The 25466-nt window shown below is 33.1% G+C and overlaps 1 protein-coding gene across 2 annotated transcripts in view; it reads right to left on the reverse strand.

Annotated features, from left to right (window-relative positions):
* Window positions 1–440: 440 nt before the first annotated feature.
* LOC115879260 (integrin beta-nu-like) overlaps window positions 441–25466 on the reverse strand; it is a 96957-nt gene continuing 71931 nt past the window's right edge. For both annotated transcript variants that reach the window (XM_030895973.1, XM_030895972.1), the window contains 6 exons: window positions 21597–21745; window positions 17849–17932; window positions 11341–11543; window positions 7160–7396; window positions 2355–2507; window positions 441–972 (listed from right to left, as the gene is read on the reverse strand). In XM_030895973.1, the coding sequence (XP_030751833.1) occupies window positions 791–972; window positions 2355–2507; window positions 7160–7396; window positions 11341–11543; window positions 17849–17932; window positions 21597–21745 (1008 nt within the window). In that variant the 3' untranslated portion in view covers window positions 441–790. The remainder of the gene's footprint in view (window positions 973–2354; window positions 2508–7159; window positions 7397–11340; window positions 11544–17848; window positions 17933–21596; window positions 21746–25466) is intronic.

The following is a 25466-nucleotide window of genomic DNA, read 5'->3' on the forward strand; positions in this document are numbered from 1 at the left end:
TTTTAAAAATGTTTGATTTTATTTAATAATAATATCGAGGCATTTTATTTTTTAAATAGAAGTAACAATGTATCATTATTTAAAACATAACATGTTGAACAAATTTATTTCCAAATTTTGTTTATTCTTTTGTTTCTGTTCTTTATTTGTCTCATAAAATAACATAAGATAACAACTAAATAAATGACAAAGTTTTCAAAAGTTTCAAAAACATTTGTAATCCTACTATCATTTAATATTTCTGATCAATAATAATTATCAATTAATTCATCAGAAATATTAAATTATACTAGCTACATCACTTTGAAATATTGTTTGTTATTTATAATTGTTTTGATTCTTTCCATTCACCCACTGTGCGAAATTCTAATTCGAATATTACAAGTCGCAAACTATGCTGCAAAATGAAAAAACATTAAAATAAATAAATAAATAAACAATTTTTTAAGCCATAATTTTATTGCGTTATTATGTAGCACTTACATTTTTTTTGAATATGTATTGAAACGTAACATAATGATATTATATTTTATGTAATACTGTGCGTTACTGTAAAAAATAATATATGGATATTAATATGATAATTTTATGATGATGTTAACCTCTTAATAATAGTATTATAATAACCTATTTTGATTCAATATTTCTAAATAAATGTCTCTTTGATTAAAAATCTTAAAAAATCATAAGGACCATTAAATTAAGATTCAGTCTATAAAAATACATATACAATCAACATACAGAGTTTTAAAAATTCTGTGTGGACATATTTTATTTTCAGCATTTTCCTCTAACGTTTTAAAGGATTTCGGTAAGACGTTAATGGACTTTTATATAATGGATTCGATTCGATAGTCTCAGATGCTTTGCTTGCCTGAAATTTTTTAAACTCGGCTTGATCCAGTTTGGAAATTTGCCATTTCTTAATAAATATGAACAGAATACCTACTCCAACTATGGCGGTAAAAAGACCTAAAAGAATGGAAAATTAGTATAATACAAACTATTTCGGCTGCATTAAATACATAATATGTAAAAATATGAATATGCTTGATAATACGAAATATTAAGTAGAGTAAGATATTTTCCTAAAAATAAACATCCTCAATTGAGCGAACAAAACGCCCATATTCTCACACTCTGACAATTTATTCCTTTTATTCCCTCAATTGAGGATATCTATTTATAATGACCTCACATTGGGCCAATGGACGGTTAAAAAATGCACCAAAGTAGAAATATGTTCATCCGTTCTGCAAGTAGCTTGATTTTCATGCGTCCGTTATCCGTTATTACCAAAGGTTAATGCGATGGTCCGACTCGACGGTGCTCTGATTGATCATAGCGTTTTCACGCTATTTTTCATCCGCAAGTTTTTTACTCCAGCCCGTCAACGGAGAAAGATCGTACAATAACGGAAGTTTTGACACTTTTTTGACAAATTTAATCTAATCTTAATAAAAATATAATAGTACAAGAGCTAGCAACGTCGGGAAAACGAGAAATTTAAGAAAGCTGGTTCTTTAATATATCTTTTGCTATGCTCTCCTGACCAAAGTGCGGGACGTCTGGCTGCCGGTAGACTACTGCGGTTCACAACTGCGGATCACATATGTACAGGGTATCTCATTTTCGCGTGTTTTATGAGATTTCTCGTTTATGGGTAGAGATACAATAATGCGATTTTCACATTAATTTGTTACTTATTTATGAAACTAAATATGCCACATATAGGTTTGTCCTAGCCTTCTAAGTCCCTGAAATACAGGGCGAATTTGTGATGCGCAGTAGTGAATAGATGCTGAATACAGATATGGTTGCGCAGTAGTGAACGCAACGTCTACCGGCAGCCAGATGCAGACGGTCGCACTCTGTACAGGAGAGCATAACAAAAGATATATTAACCAGCTTTCTTAAAATTCTCTCTCGAAAACGTTGTTAGCTCTTAGACTATAAGTAAAAGAGCGAAATCGTTATGGAAATGAAAACATAAAATGAGACCAGTCACAAGCAAATCGTACATCCGATAAAGGAGGCATAAAAGTGCAATAAATTTTAAACTGATTAATTTTATAACCAGTCGAAGTCTTTAAATTCAATCAATAAACCTAATATCGTATCGTCGTACAAAGGATGCATGAAAATCAAGCTTTACTCTTGACATTGATTATTACATTTATTTAAATTACGTTATTATTGACAATTGAAAATATTTCAAAATAGAGTTACCTTTAGTAATAGATTATACATGCAAAGAACACATTTTTGTGTTTTCGCTTGTGTTGCCATAAATGTATCGCACATAAATATTTCTTATATATTATGCCAATAATAATAGTACTACGTTTTATTACCTATTGCAAGATTTATGCCATAAGCCTGGGCAGTTTTGCTACAATATTTTGGAGTTACCAAGAGCTGTATGCCCCCAAAATCTGTTTTCTCATAACAGTAGCGTAACTTACATCTGTCGTTACCTTCAAAACTTACAATGGTGCACTCTTGACCTATAGAAACAAAATCCGCTAATATTAATCTTTACAATAAAAAATTGTCTAAGCTGAAAAGGAAAATAAAAAGATAAAAATCAAAGTCTGTTCTCTGATATTATAATAGGTAGGTAAATAAAACAAAATAAATCAAAATAAAAAAAAACAAATCAAATATAAATACATTTAAATAAAGGAAACGAGTTTCATATATTTAAGTATTATGATGAGAGTAGTTTTGAAAGCAGTCTACAAGACAAGAATAAAATATCTTTTAAAAAGTAACAGTTAAAAACGAAATCAAATGTAATAATACAATAATACTTAGTAACCGTGAATGATAGAGCTTATAGAAAAAATAGTTATAGATAGAAAAAATAGTTATAGAAAAATTTCTCAAAAAAAGTTATTTTCAAGCGTGAAGGCTGAAAAAGGAACTAAAAGGATAAACATCAAAGTATGTTTTCTAATTCATGATGGGTAGATAAGTAAATAAATAAATAAAAAAGAAGTCAAATATAAATAAATTTAAATAAAGAAAAGGGGCGTCATATATCTAACTCTTAAGACAGTAGAACCTCTGTTAAAGAATAACTGTTAGAAACGGAATTAGATATAATAATATAATAATACTTGGAAACCTTAAATGATAAAGCCTATGAAAAGGATAGTTATAGATAAATAGGCTAAGGAAAATCGTTATAAGTTATTTTTAAGTGTGATCGCTGAAAAAGAAAATAAAGACAACATCAAAATATCTTCTCTTAAATATTAGATATGTATTTAAATTTATTTATATTTGATTTCTTTTTTATTTATTTATTTACTTACATATCGTAATAATGATAGGTAAGTAAATAAATAAATAAAAAAATCAAATATAAATAAATTAAAATAAAGAAAAGATAGCATTATATATCTAACTATTATGATGGAAGTAGTTTTGAAAGCAGGTTACAAGATAAGAATAAAAGATCTGTTAAAGAATAACTGTTCGAAACGGAATTAGATATAATAATATAATAATACTTGGAACCATTAAATGATAAAGCCTATGGAAAGGATAGTTATAGATAAACAGGCTAAGGAAAATAGCTATAAGTTATTTTTTAGTGTAATTGCTGAAAAATGAAATAAAGATAACATCTAAATATCTTCTCTAAAAGATTAGATATATATTTAAATTTGTTTATATTTGATTTCTTTTCTTTTAATTTATTTACTTACGTATAAAGTAAATAAATAAATAAAAAAAATCAAATATAAATAAATGTAAATAAAGAAAAGAGGTATCATATATCTAACTATTATGATGGAAGTAGTTATGAAAGCAGGTTATAAGACAAGAATAGAAGATCTGTTAAAGAATAACTGTTAGAAACGGAATTAGGTATAATAATATAATAATACTTGGAAACATTAAATAATAAAGCCTATGGAAAGCATAGTAGATAAATAAGCTAAGGAAAATTGCTATAAGTTATTTATTAGTGTGATCGTTGAAATAGGAAATAAAGATAACATTTAAATATATATAAACGGGATTTGGTTTAAGTATTTAATACTCATTTCCAACTACAGCCTATTGCTGCCTTCCCGTTACCCTACGCCACACATCTCGATTTAGAGCGTCATCAGCTTCTAGGTTACGAGCTTCCATTGCTTCCGTAACCGTTCCGTTCCAGGATTTTCTAGGTCTACCTCTCTTTCTTCTGCCTGAACCTTTTTCGTATCGACTCTATTCTTTTATGATATTTCTTGCTCATTAAAAAACTCTTTTTGGCCACCTGTTCTCCGGCATACGCAGAACATGTCCAAACCATTTTAAGCTGGATTTTTCGATTCGATCTAGTACTGTTTCCTCCGATGCATTCATGATACGCCTGACCTGACGTTTGTCTTTTTTTCCATCCTAGATATACCTGCACTTCTTCTAAGGTAGTCCATTTCAACAACTTGGATTTTGCGCTTCGCGTCTGCACTCAGAGTCCATAGCTCTGAACCATAGCAAAGAACTGACTCCACCAATGTTCTTCCAAGTCTCTTTTTAGTTGTTGCAAACAAGTTTCGGTCCCATCAGAGGCTGTTAAGACATCCAATAACTTGTTTGCTCTTCTGAATTCGGGTTTGTATTTCTACTTTGCCCAAACCCTCGTTGTTGATAGTAGCACCCAGGTATTTAAATTTGTCTACTTGTTGAGTCTGGACGTTATCATTAATGAAGACTTCAAAACAAGCATTGGAATTGACAGCTAAGTATTCGGTCTTCTTTAGACTAACCTGAAGTCCCCATTTGTTGTATTCTTGATAAAGCCTCTTAGTCATGAACTCTAGATCGTATGAGTACTGCGCAATCACGACCTGATCGTCTGCAAAGCTCAGGGTAAATAGTGTGTTGTCCTCAATGGGTATTCCCATACCTTGACATTTCGTCTTCCATTCCCTAAGGACTACTTCGACGTAAGCGTTGAAGATCAGAGGAGATAAGCTGCATCCCTGTCGCAACCTTTTTGTGGTGTTAATTGGATTAGATAGCCTGTGTCCTATCTTAACGTACGATTCATTTTCTTTATATAGCTCTTTTATTATCTTAAGCAAAGGTCTATCTACTTCTAAGATATTCAACACTTATATCTTGCTACGGGGAATAGAGTCGTACCCTTTCTCCAAATCAATAAATGCTAGATGAACTTCTTGATCTACTGCTATCTTTTTTTCCATCACCTGCTGCAGGACAAAAAGGTTATCTGTGCAAGATTTCCCCGGTGTGAATCCGCTTTGGTCTTTCGAGATTTCGTCACCAATACTGTTCCTGAGCCTACTCTAGTAGCACCTTTCCAAAAAGTCTGCTGACCGAACTGTTAATGCTTAGGCCTCTATAACAAGCGGGGTCGTTACGATTTCCCTTTTTGAAGATGGACACTATGTGAGCCACTCGCCATTCTCGGGGTAGTTTACTTTGCAGGCAGCACTGGTTAAATAGCTTTGCCAGACGCCAGCGCAGTCTTTGGATTCCACACTTTAACAATTTCGCTACAATATTACCAGGACCTGGTGACCGCCCATTTTTCATTCTTTTGAGACTTTGGTGTACTTCTGTTTCGCTTATCATTAAAGTGCCTGCAAGGTTGTTCTCATCTTCTACTGCTTGGAATTCTGGTCGGTTTTCAGTCAGTAATTCTGCATAGTAGTTGCGCCATTTTTCTATATCCATTCTATTCAAGAGCTTGTCCGTTTGATTGGTTTTCATTTGTCGGATTGTTCTCCATACCTCAGTACTCCGTGCGCCCCCTATTAGGCTTTCCACTTGCTGACACCTTCTTTCCCAAATATCTGTTTTTCCTACCTTAATGGCGGCTCGTACCTCTCTATTTTTTTGCTTGTAAACATTTAAATATATTCTCTAAAATATTAGATATATATTTAAATTTATTTATATTTGATTTCTTTTCTATTTATTTATTTACTTACATATCGTAATAATGATAGGTAAGTAAATAAATAAATAAGTAAAAATCAAATATAAATAAATTTAAATAAAGAAAAGAGGCATCATATATCTAACTATTATGATGGAAGTAGTTTTGAAAGCAGGTTACAAAACAAGAATAGAACATCTGTCAAAGAATAACTGTTAGAAACTGAATTAGATATATAATATAATAATACTAGGAAACATTAAATGATAAAGCCTATGGACAGCATAGTTATAGATAAATAGGCTAAGGAAAATCGCTATAAGTTATTTTTTAGTGTGATCGTTGAAATAGGAAATAAAGATAACATCTAAATATGTTCTCTAAAATATTAAATATATATTTAAATTTATTTATATTTGATTTCTTTTCTATTTATTTATTTACTTACATATATTAATAATAATAGGTAAGTAAATAAACTGATGACCTAGCCCTAATTGCCAATAGTTCTGAAGAACTAGAAGCATAAATTAACGAACTAAATACAGCCAGCAATAAAATGGGTTGTAGTCAAGATAAATTTAGCAAAAACTATAGTAATATACAACGAACTAGTAGACAGAAAATGCATTCTAATTAATAACATAACACTGGAAATAGTAGAAGAATACGTATATTCCACTACTAGAAATCAATAGAAGAATTAAGTTATTATGGAGTACTTATGGAAGAAACTCAGTCAATGTGTACTACCAGTCATGACCTATGCATGCAAAAGCTGGACACTTAAAATTGACATTATAAGGAAACTACAAATTGCACAATGCTCAAAGGAACGAAATATGCTGGGAATAACAAAGAAATATCATAAAAGAATAGAGTCGATACGAAAAAGGTTCAGGTAATGGACGCCATCCACAGAATCAAATCACTCAAGTACCAATAGGCAGGACACCTGGCAAGAAGGACGGATAACAGATGATCCACAAAAATTACAGTATGGTTGTAGTTCCACGAGGAGGTAAGGGACCTAGAAAAAGACCAAACCTGGGAAGGGACCATGATATTAGGAAATTAGCAGGAGTAACTTGGGTCTGCATAGCCAATAATAGACAACAATGGGCCCAACTACAAAGGTAGTATGTAAAATGTGAGGGAGGCTACACCATAATAATTAGAAGTGGTTGAATAAGCTAATAATGATGATGATAATGATGATGATCAATACTTATATACTACAGTAATACTTACTACAAATATAATTTTGAGAAACATATTTTAAATATGTTGTTATATTATCTGCTGTGCTTGTGCTCGTATCGTCAATGTTTTCTTGGTTATCTTTAACTATACTGTCAAAATTCTTGCAAAGTAAATTTTCATCAACCTGATTTTCCCCTTTTAGTTTTTCACAATAAGCTCCGAAGAAATTATCATCGCACTGGCATTCGTTGCAACTACATGTACCTTTATTATTACACAGCACATCTAAAATTAAGGAAAAATAAAACTTATGTTGTATAACATTATTCATATGCTCTGACAGTATATTTATATACATTAAATTTCTCATTTACACATTTCGAAGCCGTAGGCTGTTTTTGTCTCGCTAGCTTGTGTGCCTGTGTCACGGGTTGGAATTCCCGCTAGGAGTAATCCCAGCGCGCGATCGATAGTTATCACTTTTCGTAACGCTAGCTCGTGATACACGACCTTGAATTTTATGTACAGCGCGCTTAAGCGTCAGACATAACTTATTTTCACAAGGATGAAACCTTAGCCTTTTATATATACAGGGTGGCGCACCTCATTCGTCTTGGTTGATTATACCAAAACGGAAAGATGTAGAAACAAAATATTTTATGGGTATATGTAGGAAGGCAATGTGCATACTTTAAAATCATTTTGAAATGTACAGGGTATGTCAGAACTAAGATCCATACCAAAGTTATATTTTTTCTTATAGAACACCCGGTATTTTATTTCGTTTTTGGATCCTTGGACCCAAAAAAAGGCATTTATTATGAAGGTTAAATAAGTTTAAAATCTTTAGTTTTTGAGATATTTGAAGATATTTAAATATGCGTGCTACAATATAATAGATTATTAACACCCTGTACATTACTTTTCAGAATTAATTCTTGTGCTGAGTTTAAAGGTAGAGAAATAAACTCTACTGTAAAATTTTATTGTTTCCTTAAATTTATACAGGGGTACCAAAAATTGCTGATCTGTTTTAAGGATATATTTTACATTCAAATGCTCTTTCACAAACTATATTAGGGTTCCCTATACCTATCTAGCTTAGATTTTGAATAAAGAGCAATTTTTCAATAAAATGGCAATCAAGAGGGCTAGTGTCGTCATGGCGAGTTTCTAGTGACAGTTAGTAGCTATTTTCAAAATCGAAATTAGTTTATGGACTCTATTTAAATTTTATACCAGTTTACTTTTATTTAATTTATCTACAATAGTTTAATAAATAATATTTATTAAATACCTATGTATTTATTAATCTATCAAGAAAAAAGAAAAAGTATGTAGTTCTTTGATTTATTTTACGATGACTTGTAGATTGTAGATATATGGATTTCTATAAAAGACCCAATTACGGCAAATTCATTTTCTACACTTCCAACGACAGGTTTCCGCCTAATAGTTTTTTTTATAAAATATATTTTCAAAATAGTTTTAAATTATGCACATTGCCTTCCTACATATACCCATAAAATATTTTGTTTCTACATTTTTCTGTTTTCGTATAATCAACCGGGGTGAATGAGGTGCGCCACCCTGTATATTGTAGAATATTACTCTGATGTAGTATCAAAAGTATAAGACACTTTCCATGAACCAGAACTATTATCAGACGCTTTAAAGCTCCACAAAAAGTAAATGAACTTCACTTATTTTTACATGTCTGATTTTTACATAAATATGTTATTAAGAAAGCTGTTATAAAATTATATTTAATTAGCCAGACAAATTGTAATGACCAAAGGTTCTCCCGCGCTCATAATAATTTTTGATATGATTATTGTTAGTTCCCAGTAGTTAATATGCAGAAAAAAAAATCGTTGGTGTTTGGGAAGGCTTGAAAGGAAACAATGTTTTTGGGACGTTTCGCGACTTTATTGTCGCTTCTTCAGGCACTATAGGAGAAGCAGTTTTTTTAAAAATATCAAAATAAGATTAACTGACCACTTACTCAAAACATATATTAATCCACATTATGCCTACAAACATTCATGGCGATTCCAACCGCCAACACTAAGACACATACAGACGAATCGAACAGAAACTTAACAGGTATTTTTTTGGCCCGATATACACCGATACTCGGTTTGTGTCATACTGACACCAGTTAAATTAATTTCGTACAAAAAAAAAGGATTGATAAAGATTGATTTTTTGCTTTCTTTATCGTTAATTTCTTTCCCCGTGTCTCTAGTTGCTCTTAAGAGCCCTAGTCAATTCCCTATATGTGCAGGTCGGTCGGCATCGCCATAAATAAACAAACGGAATCATAATGTGGGCCCGATAGTATCAGATAGTATCAATCAAAATTAAATAATTTTTTAAAATTATTTTCAACAAATAAAAGATAAAAGACTAAAAAAATATTAAAAATTAAAGAAACATAATATAAAAGAAGCAAAAAATACGTTTAATTAAAATCGCGAATGAAAACTAAAATAAATAACACATTGAGTACACAATTAGGTATATATGTATAAACAAAAATAATTAACAGGTGTAGATGAAACAGCCACAAAACTTCAATGTGGCAATATCAATACCACGAATACTGACAATATTGCCATTACAATAACTCTGCACAAGGAAGAAACACACAATCGCGAAGGAAAAAGTAAGAGAGCTTTGAAGAAAGACTCACAAAATGTTCACACCCGAAAGCACCCCCAACACACTCAAAAAAAAAGACAAAAAAAAACCTGCATGGCTAAACATTTCTTCTTTCATTAATTTTTTTGTACTTATTTAAACTGTTGCTATATATTACACTGAGACCCTGAGTATCAGACCTTATGTTGACCGTTTTGTTCAAATTAATATGAATCATTTCGCCTATGTTGCGTTTATACCATAACATCATCAAAATGAAATTCATGTCCGGTGTCAAAATGGTGTGAGGCCAAAGCAGTTTTATCATTTTTAGATTTGTTCCGAGTATTGCAATCGTTTCTATGTTGATTAACCCTATTACCTAAATATTGCTTAGTCTGACCAATGTAACAACTGCCGCAAGAGCAAGGAATGCTGTAAATTAAGTTGGATTGTTTTAGCAACGGAGTTAGATCTTTGATCTTAGTATACAAGAACGATGTCGTTTTTGAATTATAAAATGCTAATTTAGTGTTAGTGTTCATAAAGCATCGATTTATTTTATGTGAAAGGTTATCAATAAAAGGAAATCTGACATATTTAGTTCCAGGGTCAACTAACGAGGTACTCAGTTTTTTAGATTTATTCCTGTTAATACATCGGTTTATAAAGCTTGAAGGATAATTGTTTTGATGTAAAATGGTCTTGATAGTCTTAATATTTTTGCTAAAAAAAGATGGGTGACTAAGTTTTTCAAATCTATTTAATAGGCCTATAATTGTTGCTCTTTTCTGCGAAATTGGATTATTTCAATGAAAGTTTAGAATTCTACCTGAACTGGTTGGTTTTATGAACCAATTAGTCATGAGTGTCCCGTCCTCATTTCTGAAAATTTCAACGTCCAGGAAAGAATTTTGGGATGGTAGCTGTTCAAAAGGCTACGGAATGTTTCGATTTTATCTTCCGGTACTGCTGTTATCAAATCGTCTACATATATTAAGAAAAATGGGACAGAAAATGGTAGCGACCTTAATATATTTGACACCACACCATTCATAAGTAAAGAGGCTATTGTTGGACTTAATGGATTACCCATTGCACTGTGCAAAAGTTCTGGTCGATGGAAAGTGTCTGATACTTTATAACTAATAATTTTTTTTTAACCTATATATAAAAATCAGCCATACACATTTAAGTTAAGTAACTCTTATTTCTAGTTACCTTTTCCACCTGGCATCTGCCAAGGTGTCACAGGGCGAACCCCACAAACACGTCTGTATTCAAAGCACATGTGAGCACTACTGAGAGCCTAATGTTTCATCCTTGTAAAAATAAGTTATGTCTGATCGCTCTGGGATCTTGGACTATGAACATAACAATGAATTTCAACAAATATATTCCAATTAATATGAAATAATAATAATTTCAAAACTAAAAGAGTTTCGGACTTCCATTGTCTTTATTTATTTTGCTTATACAACGTTTCGGTCAGAAGTATCACTGACCGTTATTAAGTGTGAAATTTTAGAATTTATTAAAAAGGACTATAAATTAAAAATGTTAAGAAATAATAACATTATTCTTACCAGTTCCAAATTTACAGGATTCTAGTGACGTGGAACAATTACAATTGTGACCTGAATAATCCGAAAAACAAACACAGTTACCATCCGTGCATGTGCCGTGCCCAGCGCAGATTTTTCCATTGTCATCCACTGGACATTTATATTGGCAAAATTCTCCGCTATAAGTCCTCTCACATTCACACTTTCCGCACTGGCACTCTCCTCTAAAAGTAAACCACTATTTTATAGAGATAGGGGTAATGAAAGCACAATAAAACACTAAATTACCACAATATATCAAAACACTTTACTTTTAAACACTAGACATGCATTTCGCTAACCAGTTTAGTTTTAATCATCTGTTGATAACTTGGTTAGCGAAATGCATGTTCAGTGTTTGAAAGTAAAGTTTTTGGGTGTATGTTGGTTGTATTATACAGGATGACTTTCCTACGATGTTCTCTATGGGCATCTCGGAAACTAATGGAAATAGAGAGTCGGTTAAATGGAAATAAATTGCATTTTTGTGGGGTCATAAATATGCGCCTTTCAGATTTTTGAAAAAGTTCATGGCTTATTAGATATTTCGAAAAAGACAAATTTTGGTTATTTTAAAAATTGTCCCTAATTTTATTATAATCTATTTTTATTTGTATGTAACGTATGTGCGTAATTTAAAAAAAAAACATATTATGGCTTATATCGATGAGAAGCTTAAAATTGGCGCTTTTTATAAAGTCATGGCTAACTATGGTGTCCATTTAAAAAAAAAAGTTTGTGTCATATGTCAAAAATGACAGGCTTTAGAAAAAAAATAGAGGACACAAAGTCATTAGGGATGTGATTATCTACCACTTTTATTTGAAATTTTTTTGTCTAAAATAGATTATAATGGAATTAGGGACAATTTTTAAAATAGTCGAAATTTGTTTTTTTCGAAATATCCAGTAAGCCATGAACTTTTCTGAAAAAATTCATGGCTTAATTTTTTCAAAAATCTGAAAGGCGCACATTTATGACCCCACAAAGCTGCAATTCTTTCCCAATTTAACCGACTCTCTATCTTCAGTAGTTTCCGAGATACCCATAGAGAACATCGTAGAAAACTCACCCCGTATAAACGTGAAAAAATGTAAGACCGCAAAAGCCTTGCAGGCTTAGTCTTGGTCTTATATAGAATGGAGAATGTAGACTGGTATGGGAACAACCGAGGGGTAAACCGCAGAGGGAAAAGTGTACACCGTAATTCCTTTTACTCAAATAATTTCTCAGAATTCCTCGTAATTCCTTCGGAATTCCTTGGAATTCCTGGTCTTCAAGGTCAAGGTCAATCATTCAAGGTCTTCCTTGGAATTCCTTGGTATGAACTCGGTAACTCTTTCAGTCTGAACCAGCGTTGCCACGTCGGTTTCGCAGTTCCGCTATGAATTTTCTGGTGATTTTTATAAATGTCTAATGTCTCTATAAGTACTAGATCTAACTATAAAAAGTACTATTACGAGATTTACGTTTTTTTAGTTAAATTTTAGGACTAATAGGGGATCATGAGGTAAAAATACTGGAAATATGTCGGCACTTACTTATTAAAATTAATTTTTCTCGGAATTTTTTGAAAATGATAGGTACCTAGTTATACTCGTATCTATAGGAAAGGAAATTAATAAAACTTCAGTTGCACGTCATAATACGATCACCAGATTCCATAAGATTACGCATGGTATCATTGATGAAGTGCACCTAAAGTTGTATTAATTTCCCTATAGTATATACCTAGGTATTATTCCGAGGAAATGGAAAAAATCAACTTTACACTTTCTGAGTACTGAATAAAAAAATCTTATGAGGGTTTCTTTAAAATGGCGAAATCAGGGAACGTTATAAGTAGATCTCTCGGGGGTAGTTCGGCCGTACTATTGGAAAATATTTTAGATATATAATCGAGAGTACAATATTAAATTAAAAGAATATCTAACCTGTAGATATTTGATATTGGGAAATTTTGGAAGCGAAAACGAAAAACGGATAGTAAAAAATCGCCTGCAAAACGTTTTTCTTTAAATTTAGTACTACCTATTATAGTATTCATGGTTTACTAATGTTCGTTAATTTTTTATAAAGTTGCTTGTAATTCCTCTTAATTCCTGTGGAATTCCTCTAAATTTCTAAGGAATTCCTTGGAATTCATTGGAATTATTACGGAAATAATTGGAATTCCTAGTAATTCCTATGGAATTCCTTGGAATTCCTCGTAATTCATTGGAATTCCTGTAGAATTCCTTCATAGTGTACACCATAATTCCTCTGCGGTTTACCCCTCGGGAACAACTGATCCCACAGTCTCAGGGCTTGGGTTGGCAAAAGCCCTGAGACTGTTCCACAGAGGCTAGGCTTCTCCATCTACGATATCAGTCGTACCAAAATTTATGGGACGAATAGTTGTCGTTTCGGCGCATTAAGTGATAAGGTGTTCTGGTGTTTCCCCACTTTTGCCACAGAATCTGCAATCGCGGTTAGCTTCAATCTACTGAGGTGTTCATTGAGGAGAGTGTCTTGTTAAAAAAACACCGTGACAAACCGAAGATTGTTCTTACTTAACCCAAAAGGAAAATCTTCTATTTTTATCGGTCCTAAGTTCGGTAGAGTGTCCTAGACCGTTGGACGATTCCGATTCTAGTTTACGGATGCAGTCTTCTAGGATCTTGAGTTCCGATCTAAATTGGTTTCCACTTGGAAAGCAAAACGGTTCTGTCCAGTTAGTGGAATGTTTGCTTCTTTTCTAGCTAGATCTTTTGCTTTTTCTATGCCTTCTATTTCTTGGTGGGCGGCACAATAGTTCCTATTATTTATGAGCATTACAATTATTTTTAGTGAATCGAAGCACACGATTCAATTTTCATATCAAATCGACTCCTATGATTCGTTCATTTGAACGAACCACATGCAAAATTTACGTTTCATAAAAACAAGAGTCGTAACTGGCACTACCGGCGATAATTTAGTCGGACAATTACTTAAGGAACCAGAAAAAGAAATATACCTACAGTTCTTTCATTTGTTGTTCAACACTTTATGGCACTCGTGTAAGAACACGATTTTGTCTTTTAGTCCGATATTTAATGGTTTATAGTCGATAAATATTATATTAACAAAAATATTAACGTGAAAATTAAATACATTACAGATACTCCCGTACTAAGCACAGTATAAATAAGTTTTTTTTTCTTGTAAATTTTTCGTTTGCATTTTATGCCCATGATGTTTATTTAGGGCTTTACGACACTCTCTATATCTATATCACCGCAGCGCATGCCGTAGAAACAAACCAGTTGCATTGTAATCCGATTCAATTCTTACGACTCTTTTTTACGGCTCATCGTTCAAATCTTATAGATCCCTGCTGGCCACGATTCAATTGAACGAACCGAATTGTAAGCAATGAATCAATCCTCATGACTCTTTAAACGATCGAGCCGAAGAAACAAACGATCGCATTGTGATCCGATTCAATTCTTACGACTCTTTTTTACGGCTCATCGTTCAAATTTTATAGATCCGTGCTGGCCACGATTCAATTGAATGAATCGAATTGTAAACAATAAATCATTTCTCACGACTCTTTGAACGAACCAGCCGTAGAAACGAACGATCGTATTGTGATCCAACTCTTTTTTACGGCTCATCTTTCACATCTGATAGATCCGTGCTGACCACGATTCAATTGAACGAACCGAATAGTAAGCAATGAATCAATTCTCACGACTCTGAACGAACGAGCCGTAGAAACAAACGATCGCATTGTGATCCGATTCAATAATTCTCACGACTCTTTTTACAACTCTTTCGTTCAAATTTTATGAATCCGTGGGTACGTATGGCTTTTATGAATCCGGTATGTATGTATGGCTAGCTGCATTATGTGTATATGTCATGAGAGCGATAATAATCTGTAGTTGGTGTTTCTGTTTATATTGTGTCTGCCGTTTTTCAATAAAATTTTACGTTTTGCGTTTACTCTTGGTTTATTCTCAAGCCGAGTCTCTGAACAATAATACAACACCGTGCTGGCCACGGTTCAATTGAACGAATCGTGTTCTAAGCAGTGAATCGAATCTCACGATTCATTTTTAATGCTCGTTCAAGGGAACGCCGAACGACTCGTTCCATTTTTGCCTACCTCTAGTTCCTATCTAAGTTATACGCGTGCACATTTTTCGATAGCGTAGATTTCTGCCTGAAGGATGCTGGAGTAGGGCGCCCATTGGTTCGGAGCATAGACTTAAAAATAAAATATAGACTACACTATTTACATTTCAACGCGGACAAACAACCTTTTTTGTACACATGTTTACTTCTGGGTACAGTCGACCGAGCCTTCCTCATCCAGCCTATGTTGTCACGTCTTTAATATTATCAATATTTTTTTTCTTGTTGTACACATTTATTGAGATATTAATACTACAGTTTAATAAAGTAAGTTTTAATATTCCATAGATGTATTAAATAGTCCTTATACTACTAAATTATAAGTCGGATACTGTTTCATAAGGATAAGTTCTTTACAATATGACAACACCGATTAGAGGCGAGGGAGCCTATTCATTCATTTATTGTTGCCGCTATCTCCCCGGCTGTATTAACGCATTTTCTTAGCTTGTAGTCCTTAAGTGTTTATTTTATTGACTTTTTCTGTTCAAAAACTATAAAATATGGTTCGCCAGTGCCAAATTTGCAAGAAATTTGACTTAAATAATCCATTTAACTCTTGAAACGACTTTTGACCGGTAGGCAACTCTCAATTTATCCATTGGGAGTCAGTGGCGTTGTTGTAGAAAGGCGCTTATTTAGATAATATTTTAGTAAAATGTAAAATCTGAATTTTTTCTCTCACATTACATTATTTACTTACTTACATTGTAACAAAATCATAATTATAACCCTGTTAATAATTCTATAACGTGTATTTTATTATTTTTATCCTTTTTGGACTCTAAGACGTTTTTTCTAAACTTTTATTTAAAAAACCTGTCCTAAATCTTAATAAAATATAAAAAAGTTTAAATACGATATATTTTTAATTTAATTATAGCTTCATTAAAATAAAAAAAATTACCCGGCTATGAGACGGAGAGCTCAGGTGTACTTGAGAAACGAAAGACAGTGTTGTGTTTCTCGGCAGAGTCGTCAGGGAACGACCGTTACGACAGAGGCAACCTATCTATCGCTCGTGTCGCACTCGTTATAACCTAAAACAATAACACAACAATAACAAGATATTGTCTGACCGCATGTTCCAGCTATTTATGAATGAGATGCTCAGTCTATATTTTATTTTAAGTCTATGGTTCGGAGTATTTAGTTTGCACCCTGCTCTGCTTCTGTAGGATGCAAACTAAATACTGTTCCTGTTTTAGTTTTAGAACCATCAGTAAGTATACCACGTTATGGTATGACCTTTTACCAGATGAACAAACGTTTCTCTCTTCCAATCCTTTTTATTGTTCAATACTACCAACTCAATCCTACTACTGCTACTCTGCCATTACTCGCTGACAAGTCACGCATCGGAAGATGGTCACGCAAGGCGTTTTCTTTCATGAGATTTTCTGTGACTGAAAAGCCCCATATGTGATTTGCCTACCGCACTCCGGACATTATTCAAAAATCTCATTGCTTTGTTGCCTCTTTACTTTTTGGTTGGAGCTATTAACTGAGTTTACAATTCTTCGCCATTGAGTTCTATTGTGAACTAAAAACTCACCGTAAAGCAGAGATTTTGGTATGCGGTTTTCTTGCATTCTGCATACGTGACCAGCCCATCTTAAGCGGAATTTTGTAACCATGACTACAATACTCTCGCAGTTAGCTTTTTCAAGGACCGATACGTTTGAGACATGATGGAACGACCGGATTCTTAAGAGTTGTCTAAGGTGTCTCTGTTGCAACTTGTTTAAAGCTTGATTTTCATGCATCCGTTATCCGACGATACGATGATACTATATTAATTTTATTGGTCTAATTTAAAACTTCGATTGATTAGTAATGGTTAACCAATTGAAGTCTTTAAATTCAACCAATAAAATTAATATCGTATCATCGTATCGTCGGACAACGGATGCATGAAAATCAAGCTTAATGCGTTCATGTGTCGGCGGTACGGCACCCAGGTTTCGCTCCCATATAACATGGTGAGGATTATAATTGCTCGGTACACTGCAAGTTTCGTTATTGCACCCCAACTCAATCCAATCCAATACGAGAATCCAAGAAATTTTCCTAAACGTTGTACATTCTTGATATATCATCAACTGGGAGTATATCAACAACGGAGGAGTATAATTTTTCTTTTGAGTATATTCTAAGACCCATTCTTGATCTTGGACTTGCGGAAATCTAGCACTGGTCGGTCTTGCAGACCAAGACCAGTCTTGCTCATCATTATGGCCACTGTAGATATTTAACAAGCCTATTCTTATTAAGCACAAAAACAATTTTGTCTACATTGATATTAAATTTTATTTTAAATACCTACCTTCCCGAACAATAATAATCCGATGTATTGGCTATACAACCAATTGTATTACCAGTGCATTCTTCCTCGCAATATTCACCCTTCCTAAAAAATAAAAATTTATATTTTTTATAATATAATACTTAAAATTTTTTTTATGGTGCCCGGTGGCGTAGAGGTACAGGCTCTCGTCTACCAATCTCAAGGTAGTGGGTTCGAATCCTACACCCGGCATTTCATCAGCCGACTATTTTTATTAAAATAAAAATAGTTTGGGTACCTAGGTCGACTCAACCTTAAGTGAGTACTTGGGATTCACAATCCTGAGGTAATAATAAGCGGTTGAAGCGTAGTGCTAGCCACATTACTTTCCTTGCATACCGGACGGCTCTAGCATAGCAAGCTGTACCTTGCTACTCCCAATGCGTTAAACGCTATATACGGGAGCTATTATAATTACAATACCGGGTGCGTCTCAAATGTGGCTCACCCCAATCACTTTTTTATTTTTAAGATAAAAAAACAGATTTAACATGTTAGATTATGACAGATATACATACTTTACTTTATTCGATAGAAAAAATGATACTCTGAATAGAATGACATATCATGTCATACATGTCAAAAGTTGACGTATGATATGGCATTCTATTCAAAGTGTCATTTTCTATCGAATAAAGTACAAACATATCAAAGGTGTCATTTAAAAATCAAAAGTTATAGTCATTTCCGGTGAAAAAGGAAGTGACCGAAAACAATTCAATACGTCAATCAATCCCAATTTATGTCATATACTAACATGAACTGAAAACATATAAAAGTTATAAAGGTGACCAATTTTGAGACACAAAGCGTACGTAAATATATTTTGACATTTTCTATATCAACATTACATAAATAATCACTCATTGACAAAATTACCTAGGGTAAAAAGTAAATTACCTAAGATAAGAAATGCAAAAGGTATTATAATTTTATTTAATTTAATTTATATTTCCATAGTGTTATCTTAATAAACTGCACTGAAAATAAACTTGTGCAGCCTTTAATATAACACGCCGTCGATCAGTCATTGATATTTTTAATACACTTATGCAATAATTTTTCACACAGAAACGACCATGGAATAATAACCAGAATTTGACGCCGAATAAATTATTCGATTCTTTTGATTACCTTATTTATTATTACCTAATTTTAGAAAGCTCATATCAAGGCAAATAAAATTTAAAAAAATATATATAAGCGATACCAATTAAACTTTTAGTTGCGTAATTAAAGGCGCGACTTTTAAATTGATTGTTGCCAACCATATACATATTCGGTGCCGGGCTGACTATCTGGAATTTAAATGTTTCTCTGGGGATTCAGGTGGTAGCTCTGCTGTAAAAAATATCGGGTTACCACATTTATTTATTTATTTCTTGCCATTTTCATTAATTTTGACACTTTAATTTTGTATTACGAGTTTTCGGTTTAAATAAATTATGTTGTAATACTTTTTTATTTTTACCATTTTTTTATATCTTGCAGTCGAAGATTGTTCTTTTTAGAACCTCCCTTAAGTGTACAAGATAGCTTAATAGCCGTTGTAAAAGGCTCATCGCAATCTTATTAGAATATTTTGAACGGGAAAGCGGTAGTAATGGCCCTTTATGTCCCTTAAGGGCTGTTAAGGAGGTGAGTTTTGTTGGCGTAAAAAATAACTGTAAAGATTTAAAAGTGGGCGCAACGCTGTGCCGGTCAAGCTTAATCACGTGACTAAAAGTTTATTTGATCTAAACCAGATCTAAAGTATATAAGACATTCCTTAAAAAAAGATAAGTTTTTGATCACATTTAAAAAATGACAGCTCCCAGCGAAAATCTAGTTAAGGCAATGTATTCTACGTGAAAAACTCTACGGAACTCAGTTTTCACCTTTTGATTAGTTACGTAAAAACTCTATTTTTCTATGCTACGTTTTCTTTATCTGACGTAAAATAAACAAACACTTCAAAGCCCGGAGCGCAATGGAATTTCGAACGTAAACAACAAGCTCAAAATTCATGGTACCTGCACTTTTAAAAAAGGCTTCAAATATCAATCAATACAGTATCACTAGAAGCTAGGGAGCCGCACCCCACTTTTGCTCCTTTGCTTCCCCGCATGCGCATGAGTTATACAAAATCGATCGGGTATTTCGCGTGCATATAAATACAAAAAAAACTCACAACAAAGACACAAATTGTTCTTGATTGAATTATTTTTATTTTACTTTATTATTTTCTATAGTTAGCCATGAAGATTAGTTAGTCCTGTAGCGTAGTTAGCCTTGACAAGTAGTTAGTCCCGTAGCGTAGTTTCTATTAACTTGTGTATTTTTTTAGCCTGTGTGGCATTTTGATAGCCTGTGTGGCTTGTTTTTTAGCCTATGTGGCATTTAATAGCCTGTGGGGCATATTTTTTTTAATAGTCTGTGTGACTAGCCTGTGTGGCGTGTTTTTTAGCCTGTGTGGCATTTCGATAGCCTGTGTGGCATATTTTTTTAATAGTCTGTGTGATTAGCCTGTGTGGCATTTTGATAACCTGTGTGGCTTGTTTTTTAGCCTGTGTGGCATTTGATAGCCTTGGCATATTTTTTAATAGTCTGTGTGACTAGCATGTGTGGCATTTTATTATTTTATTTAAACTTATATTTTTAGATTGGACTATTAATAAATTATTCAAGTATCTGTTTAATTTTATTCACTTAAATTCACTTTATTTTAATAATAACTGGTAACATTGTTGCTCACACCATGTTTTTTCTTTAATTACAGGTAGGTCATCTCGGTAGCCAGGTCATACAAGACTTTTGCTGCTATACAACATTTGTCCATTTGCAGCGCCCTGATCAAAGTTCGCTATTACTATTAGTAACGTACCATCTATTAGTATTGTGGTTATTTTATATTATTAGTTGTATTTTATTCTACAATATTTACGCCCTTTAAATTTGTTTTATGGTTTTTATTTTTAAGTTTGAGTTGACCGCTTGAAAAAAACTTTTTGGCCCCTTACACTTTTAAGATAACCGAGATACATGCAGGGGATGGAAAAATGTAGTATTTTTAAATTCTCCCTGCATTTCAAAAAACAAGAAGACTAGGACAAATCTGTGTGTTGCACCTTTAGATTCATAAAAATGTAGCATAGTAAAGTGAAAACCGCGTTTTTGAACCGTTTGAATTCTGGTTATTCATCCATAAGCAAGAAACCGTGTAAACACACAAAAATGTACAGTTGAAGCAAAATTTACAGAATATAAATCTGCAAATTTTGGGAAGAGTATCCAAATTTCTTTTCCTCAAATCGGTCATTTATTTACAGCAACAGAAATTCAATTTTGACATAGCATTCAGCACTTTGAAATTTATATATTTTATTGTTCTGTGTATTGTAAAGTGATATTAAATTTGAAGAGGCATAATTATATATAAGATAGATTTAATGTGTAAATAATAATAGGGATATGTAAATATTTTACCCTTATTTTGTAATTTGTTACGTACGTTGGTAAGTGGAAAGGAACCAGCTAAATATAACAGAGGCCAGTCTATTTCTGTAGGTTGAAGAATATAATGTAAATAATATAATTTTATATTATATATTATTATATTTTATTATTTTATTATTTTTTAATTCGAAAAGCCTATACTGATTTTATCGCTCTTGTTCATTGAATAATAATGAAGGTATTATATTTCCTGTATACAAGTACTTAGAGGTAGTTTAGATATAATACTTACCATCCTCCATCGCACTTGCACTGATCACAATCATTAATTCCATGTATACATGTTTTAATATTCTTTAAATTTGTACATTTACATCTACCAACAGTCTCAATGCGTACGAATATTTCTTCATTAATGTTCTTTTCTCGTATTATAAGTGTCTTAAAAAACAAATAAAATCACTTTAAAGAAAATATCATAATCTACTAGTACACATCAAAACACTTATTTCAAGTGGAGAGGCAAGCTTTTGATAAATATGCATCTTCAGTAGATTATGAAAACTAAATTCTTATATAAAATCGAGAATTATATATATTATTATATAGTATTATTACCGATCAATTTTATTATCCACACTTGACAAAATCTCGTAATAATATATATATAAAATATATTATATTATATAATATGCTCTAGTATAATACAGGGTCCGGCAATAATGCGTCGGGCATCTGTAGCTCCTAGAATAAGAAACTTCAGAATTTTGTTTAAGTGCAGACCTAAAGTAGGTACCAGGATGTATTTCCGGAAAATATTTTAACTTCTATAGGGTGGCTCAAAAAAGTGTAAGTGGATCTGGATGATTTTTTTTAAATGGAACACCCTGTATATTATTGCATTTTTGGCTTCCTTTCAGATCATTTTACATAATCCTAAGAATAATAGAAGTAAATCTATTTTGATAGTTTCAGAGATATTAAAAAATAAATCAAAAATATATATTTTTCAACCCTTCTTATTTTATATTTTAGAAAGTTTGGCGTAGAATTTTGAACATCCAGTACGTGTTACAATTTCCATATTTATAGCGAGGTAAGTACAGACCATCTAAAGTAAATATCTAATATATCTTTGATTTCAGGACAGTTCTTGTATTATTAATAATTTTTTTAAGAAAGGCTGAAAAATATATAATTTTTATTTATTTATTAATATCTCTGAAATTATCGAAATATATTTGGTCATGTCTTAGGATTATGTAAAGTGACCTGAAAGGAAGCCAAAAATGCAATCATATACCGGGTGTTCCATTTAAAAAAAATCATCCCGATCCACTCACACTTTTTTGAGCCACCCTATAGAAGTTAAAATATTTTCATGAAATATATCCTAGTACATACTTTAGATTTGCACTTAAACAACATTCCCAAGTTTTTTTATTCTAGGAGCTACAGATGCCCGACGCACTATTGCCGGACCCTGTATAATAAAAGATTGTAATAATAAGTCAAGCAAACTTGAGCAACTGGAACAGAGAATTAATCCTGATAATATAATCTATAAATATTTCGCTCATTTTTGACAAGGACGACACATCTCAAAAAAGCTCACTTTTGGGAAACAGCGATTAAATGTTCATGAAGGAGTAGAATGCTATCCATGTATGGTAATCGCAAAACAATTTCCGATGCACGTGATCAAATTTGAGTGAAAAGCGATGGCGACAGCGCTGCCAGATTGTGATAGATTTATGAGATGAATCTTAATATAAAATTGACAAACAACATATTTATAATTTTTAAAGAGTTTTACGTTTTATTTTTAATTTAATTAATTTTAAGTTTTATTCATACGAGGGCAAATCAAAAAGTATTTTGTAAATAATTATTAAAAATGGCTCCTGTTGATAAATGCAAAGTATGCGAGGAGAATATTCGAACAAATTCTCCAGCAATAAAATGTAACCACTGTGATTGTTGGATACACAAGAAATGCACAGACCTTACAAATGAGGAGTTTACAAAATTGGCCTCTACGTCTAAGAAACACTCTCATAAATGGGTTTGTTCCATTTGTCTTAGTACTGAAGTTAGTATTATAGTCAATGAGCAAGATGTCGTAACAAATAATAAAACCGGTATTGACAAAATGGAAGCTCTTTTTTGTAAATACTTCTTGCCTTTTAAGATCGAGATTGGAAAGACCCTTACTGACATAAAGAGCAATATTAGTTTGGTTTTAGAAGAAAACCAAAGATTAAAAGAGGAAAACCAGGCCATGTGGAACAAGTTGAATCAACTTGAAAGAGACTACAACACCAATAGTAATGCCCTGCCATCCGAAGGAGTTATCAGTGAAATTAATGAGCGAAAGAGAAGAGAGTCGAATGTTATAGCTTTCAATGTTCCTGAATCTCGTAGGCAAACCAAAGAAGAGAGAAACGAGGAGGATTACAACTCTATTTACAAAGTCTGTTTTATCCTGCGGGATAATGGTACTGCTATGTCAATTATAATGCCCGTTTTATTGATCTTATCGATAAAAAGAATGGCGGGTCTATTGTGGTCCACTGTCTGATCGGTTATAATTGGTCTGTCCCAATATAAAACAGCATACCTAGATTCCAGGACGGGTTGCGGGGAGTACTTGTAGTAGGGAGATTTTATGGCAAGTTGTTGATGAATAATTTTGGCAAGTTGATTATGACGTCCAAGATACGCATTATCTGCTAAGGTAGAGCAACCAGACGTGATATGTTCTATTGTCTCCCCTCTCATAGAGCATTTTCTACATACATCAACTACGTCTTGTTTTAAAATGTTCTTTTCATAGTTTCTTGTCCTCAACTCCGTCTTGGATGGCCATCATGAAACCCTCGGTCTCAGGAGACAATTTTCCGTCTCTAAGCCAGGCCAATGACGAATGAAGCCCTTCAGTTGAACCCCTTCAGACTGAAGCGACTTTGGATACCTGCCATGCAGAGCGCCGTTTTTCCATCCTGCAACACGCTCCTCTATGGAGATGGGTTTGTCAACTAAAAACGGCAACTTAAATTGAGAGGAGTGTAACCTTTATCCTGAGCCACGATTAGCCTCATTATTGCACAGTTGGAGGACATAAATCGCTGCCTCATGTCATTTTTCTGTTTTAGGCATAGATCTTTTATGTTTAGCAGGCCTCTCCCACCCATCCTACGAGAAACATACAGCCTATATACAGATGAGTTTGTATGCAGATTTCTAAATTTTGTTAATTGTCTACGGGTAAGGCGATCGAGATATTCAAGGTCGGTATTTGACCACTTGACCACTCCAAAGGAATAAGTTAACACCGGTATTGCCCAAGCGTTTATAGCTTTGATCAGGTTATGTCCAGATAATTTTGTATTTAAGAGCTTCATTAGCCTGGTGTTATATTTCTCACGAATATTCCTTTTAATTGTTGTGTGATCAATTGTTGAATTTTGGGCTAGTCCCAGGTATCGGTAAGTATCTTTTGGCGGAAGCTGCTTAATGTTACATATGACTTGTTGCCGATCTTCAATTTTACCCCTTTTGATGTTGACAGTATCACATTTGTCAAAGCCAAAGGACATACGTATGTCCATGCTGAAGACTTGAACAGTTTCTATTAAATAGTTGAGTTTACTTGGTGTTTCCCCATACAGCTTCAGGTCGTCCGTGTACAATAAATGGTTCAGTCTCTTTCCGTTTCCTTGGTCGATCTTGTAACCAGCGGTTGTGTGGTTAAGCAGTGTTGACATAGGGTTCATTGCCAGACAAAACCAGAGTGGTGAAAGCGAATCCCCCTGGAAAATGCCCCTTTTGATTCGTACTGTACCGATATGTCGGTTTGGCAGCTTAAGGTCAGTTCGCCACTGTCGCATTAGGTGTCCGAGCGTATTTATAATTCGGGGGCACACTTTATAGATGTCCAGAATTCTAAGTAACCAGTCATGAGGGACCGAGTCAAAGGCCTTGCTGTAGTCAATATATGAGATGTTAAGGTTCTTTTGCTTTTTTTGCACTTGTTTTAGTATAACAGAATCTATAGTCAATTGTTCTTTGCAGCCCAAGGCTGCTCTGATACACCCTTTTTGTTCTGCTTCAAATATTTGGTGTGTTTGGCAATGTTGATAAAGTCTCTCGTTTATTACAG

This window comes from Sitophilus oryzae, unplaced genomic scaffold (assembly GCF_002938485.1).
Source record: "Sitophilus oryzae breed Bouriz unplaced genomic scaffold, Soryzae_2.0 scaffold_1576_pilon_pilon, whole genome shotgun sequence".
Lineage (NCBI taxonomy): Eukaryota > Metazoa > Arthropoda > Insecta > Coleoptera > Curculionidae > Sitophilus > Sitophilus oryzae.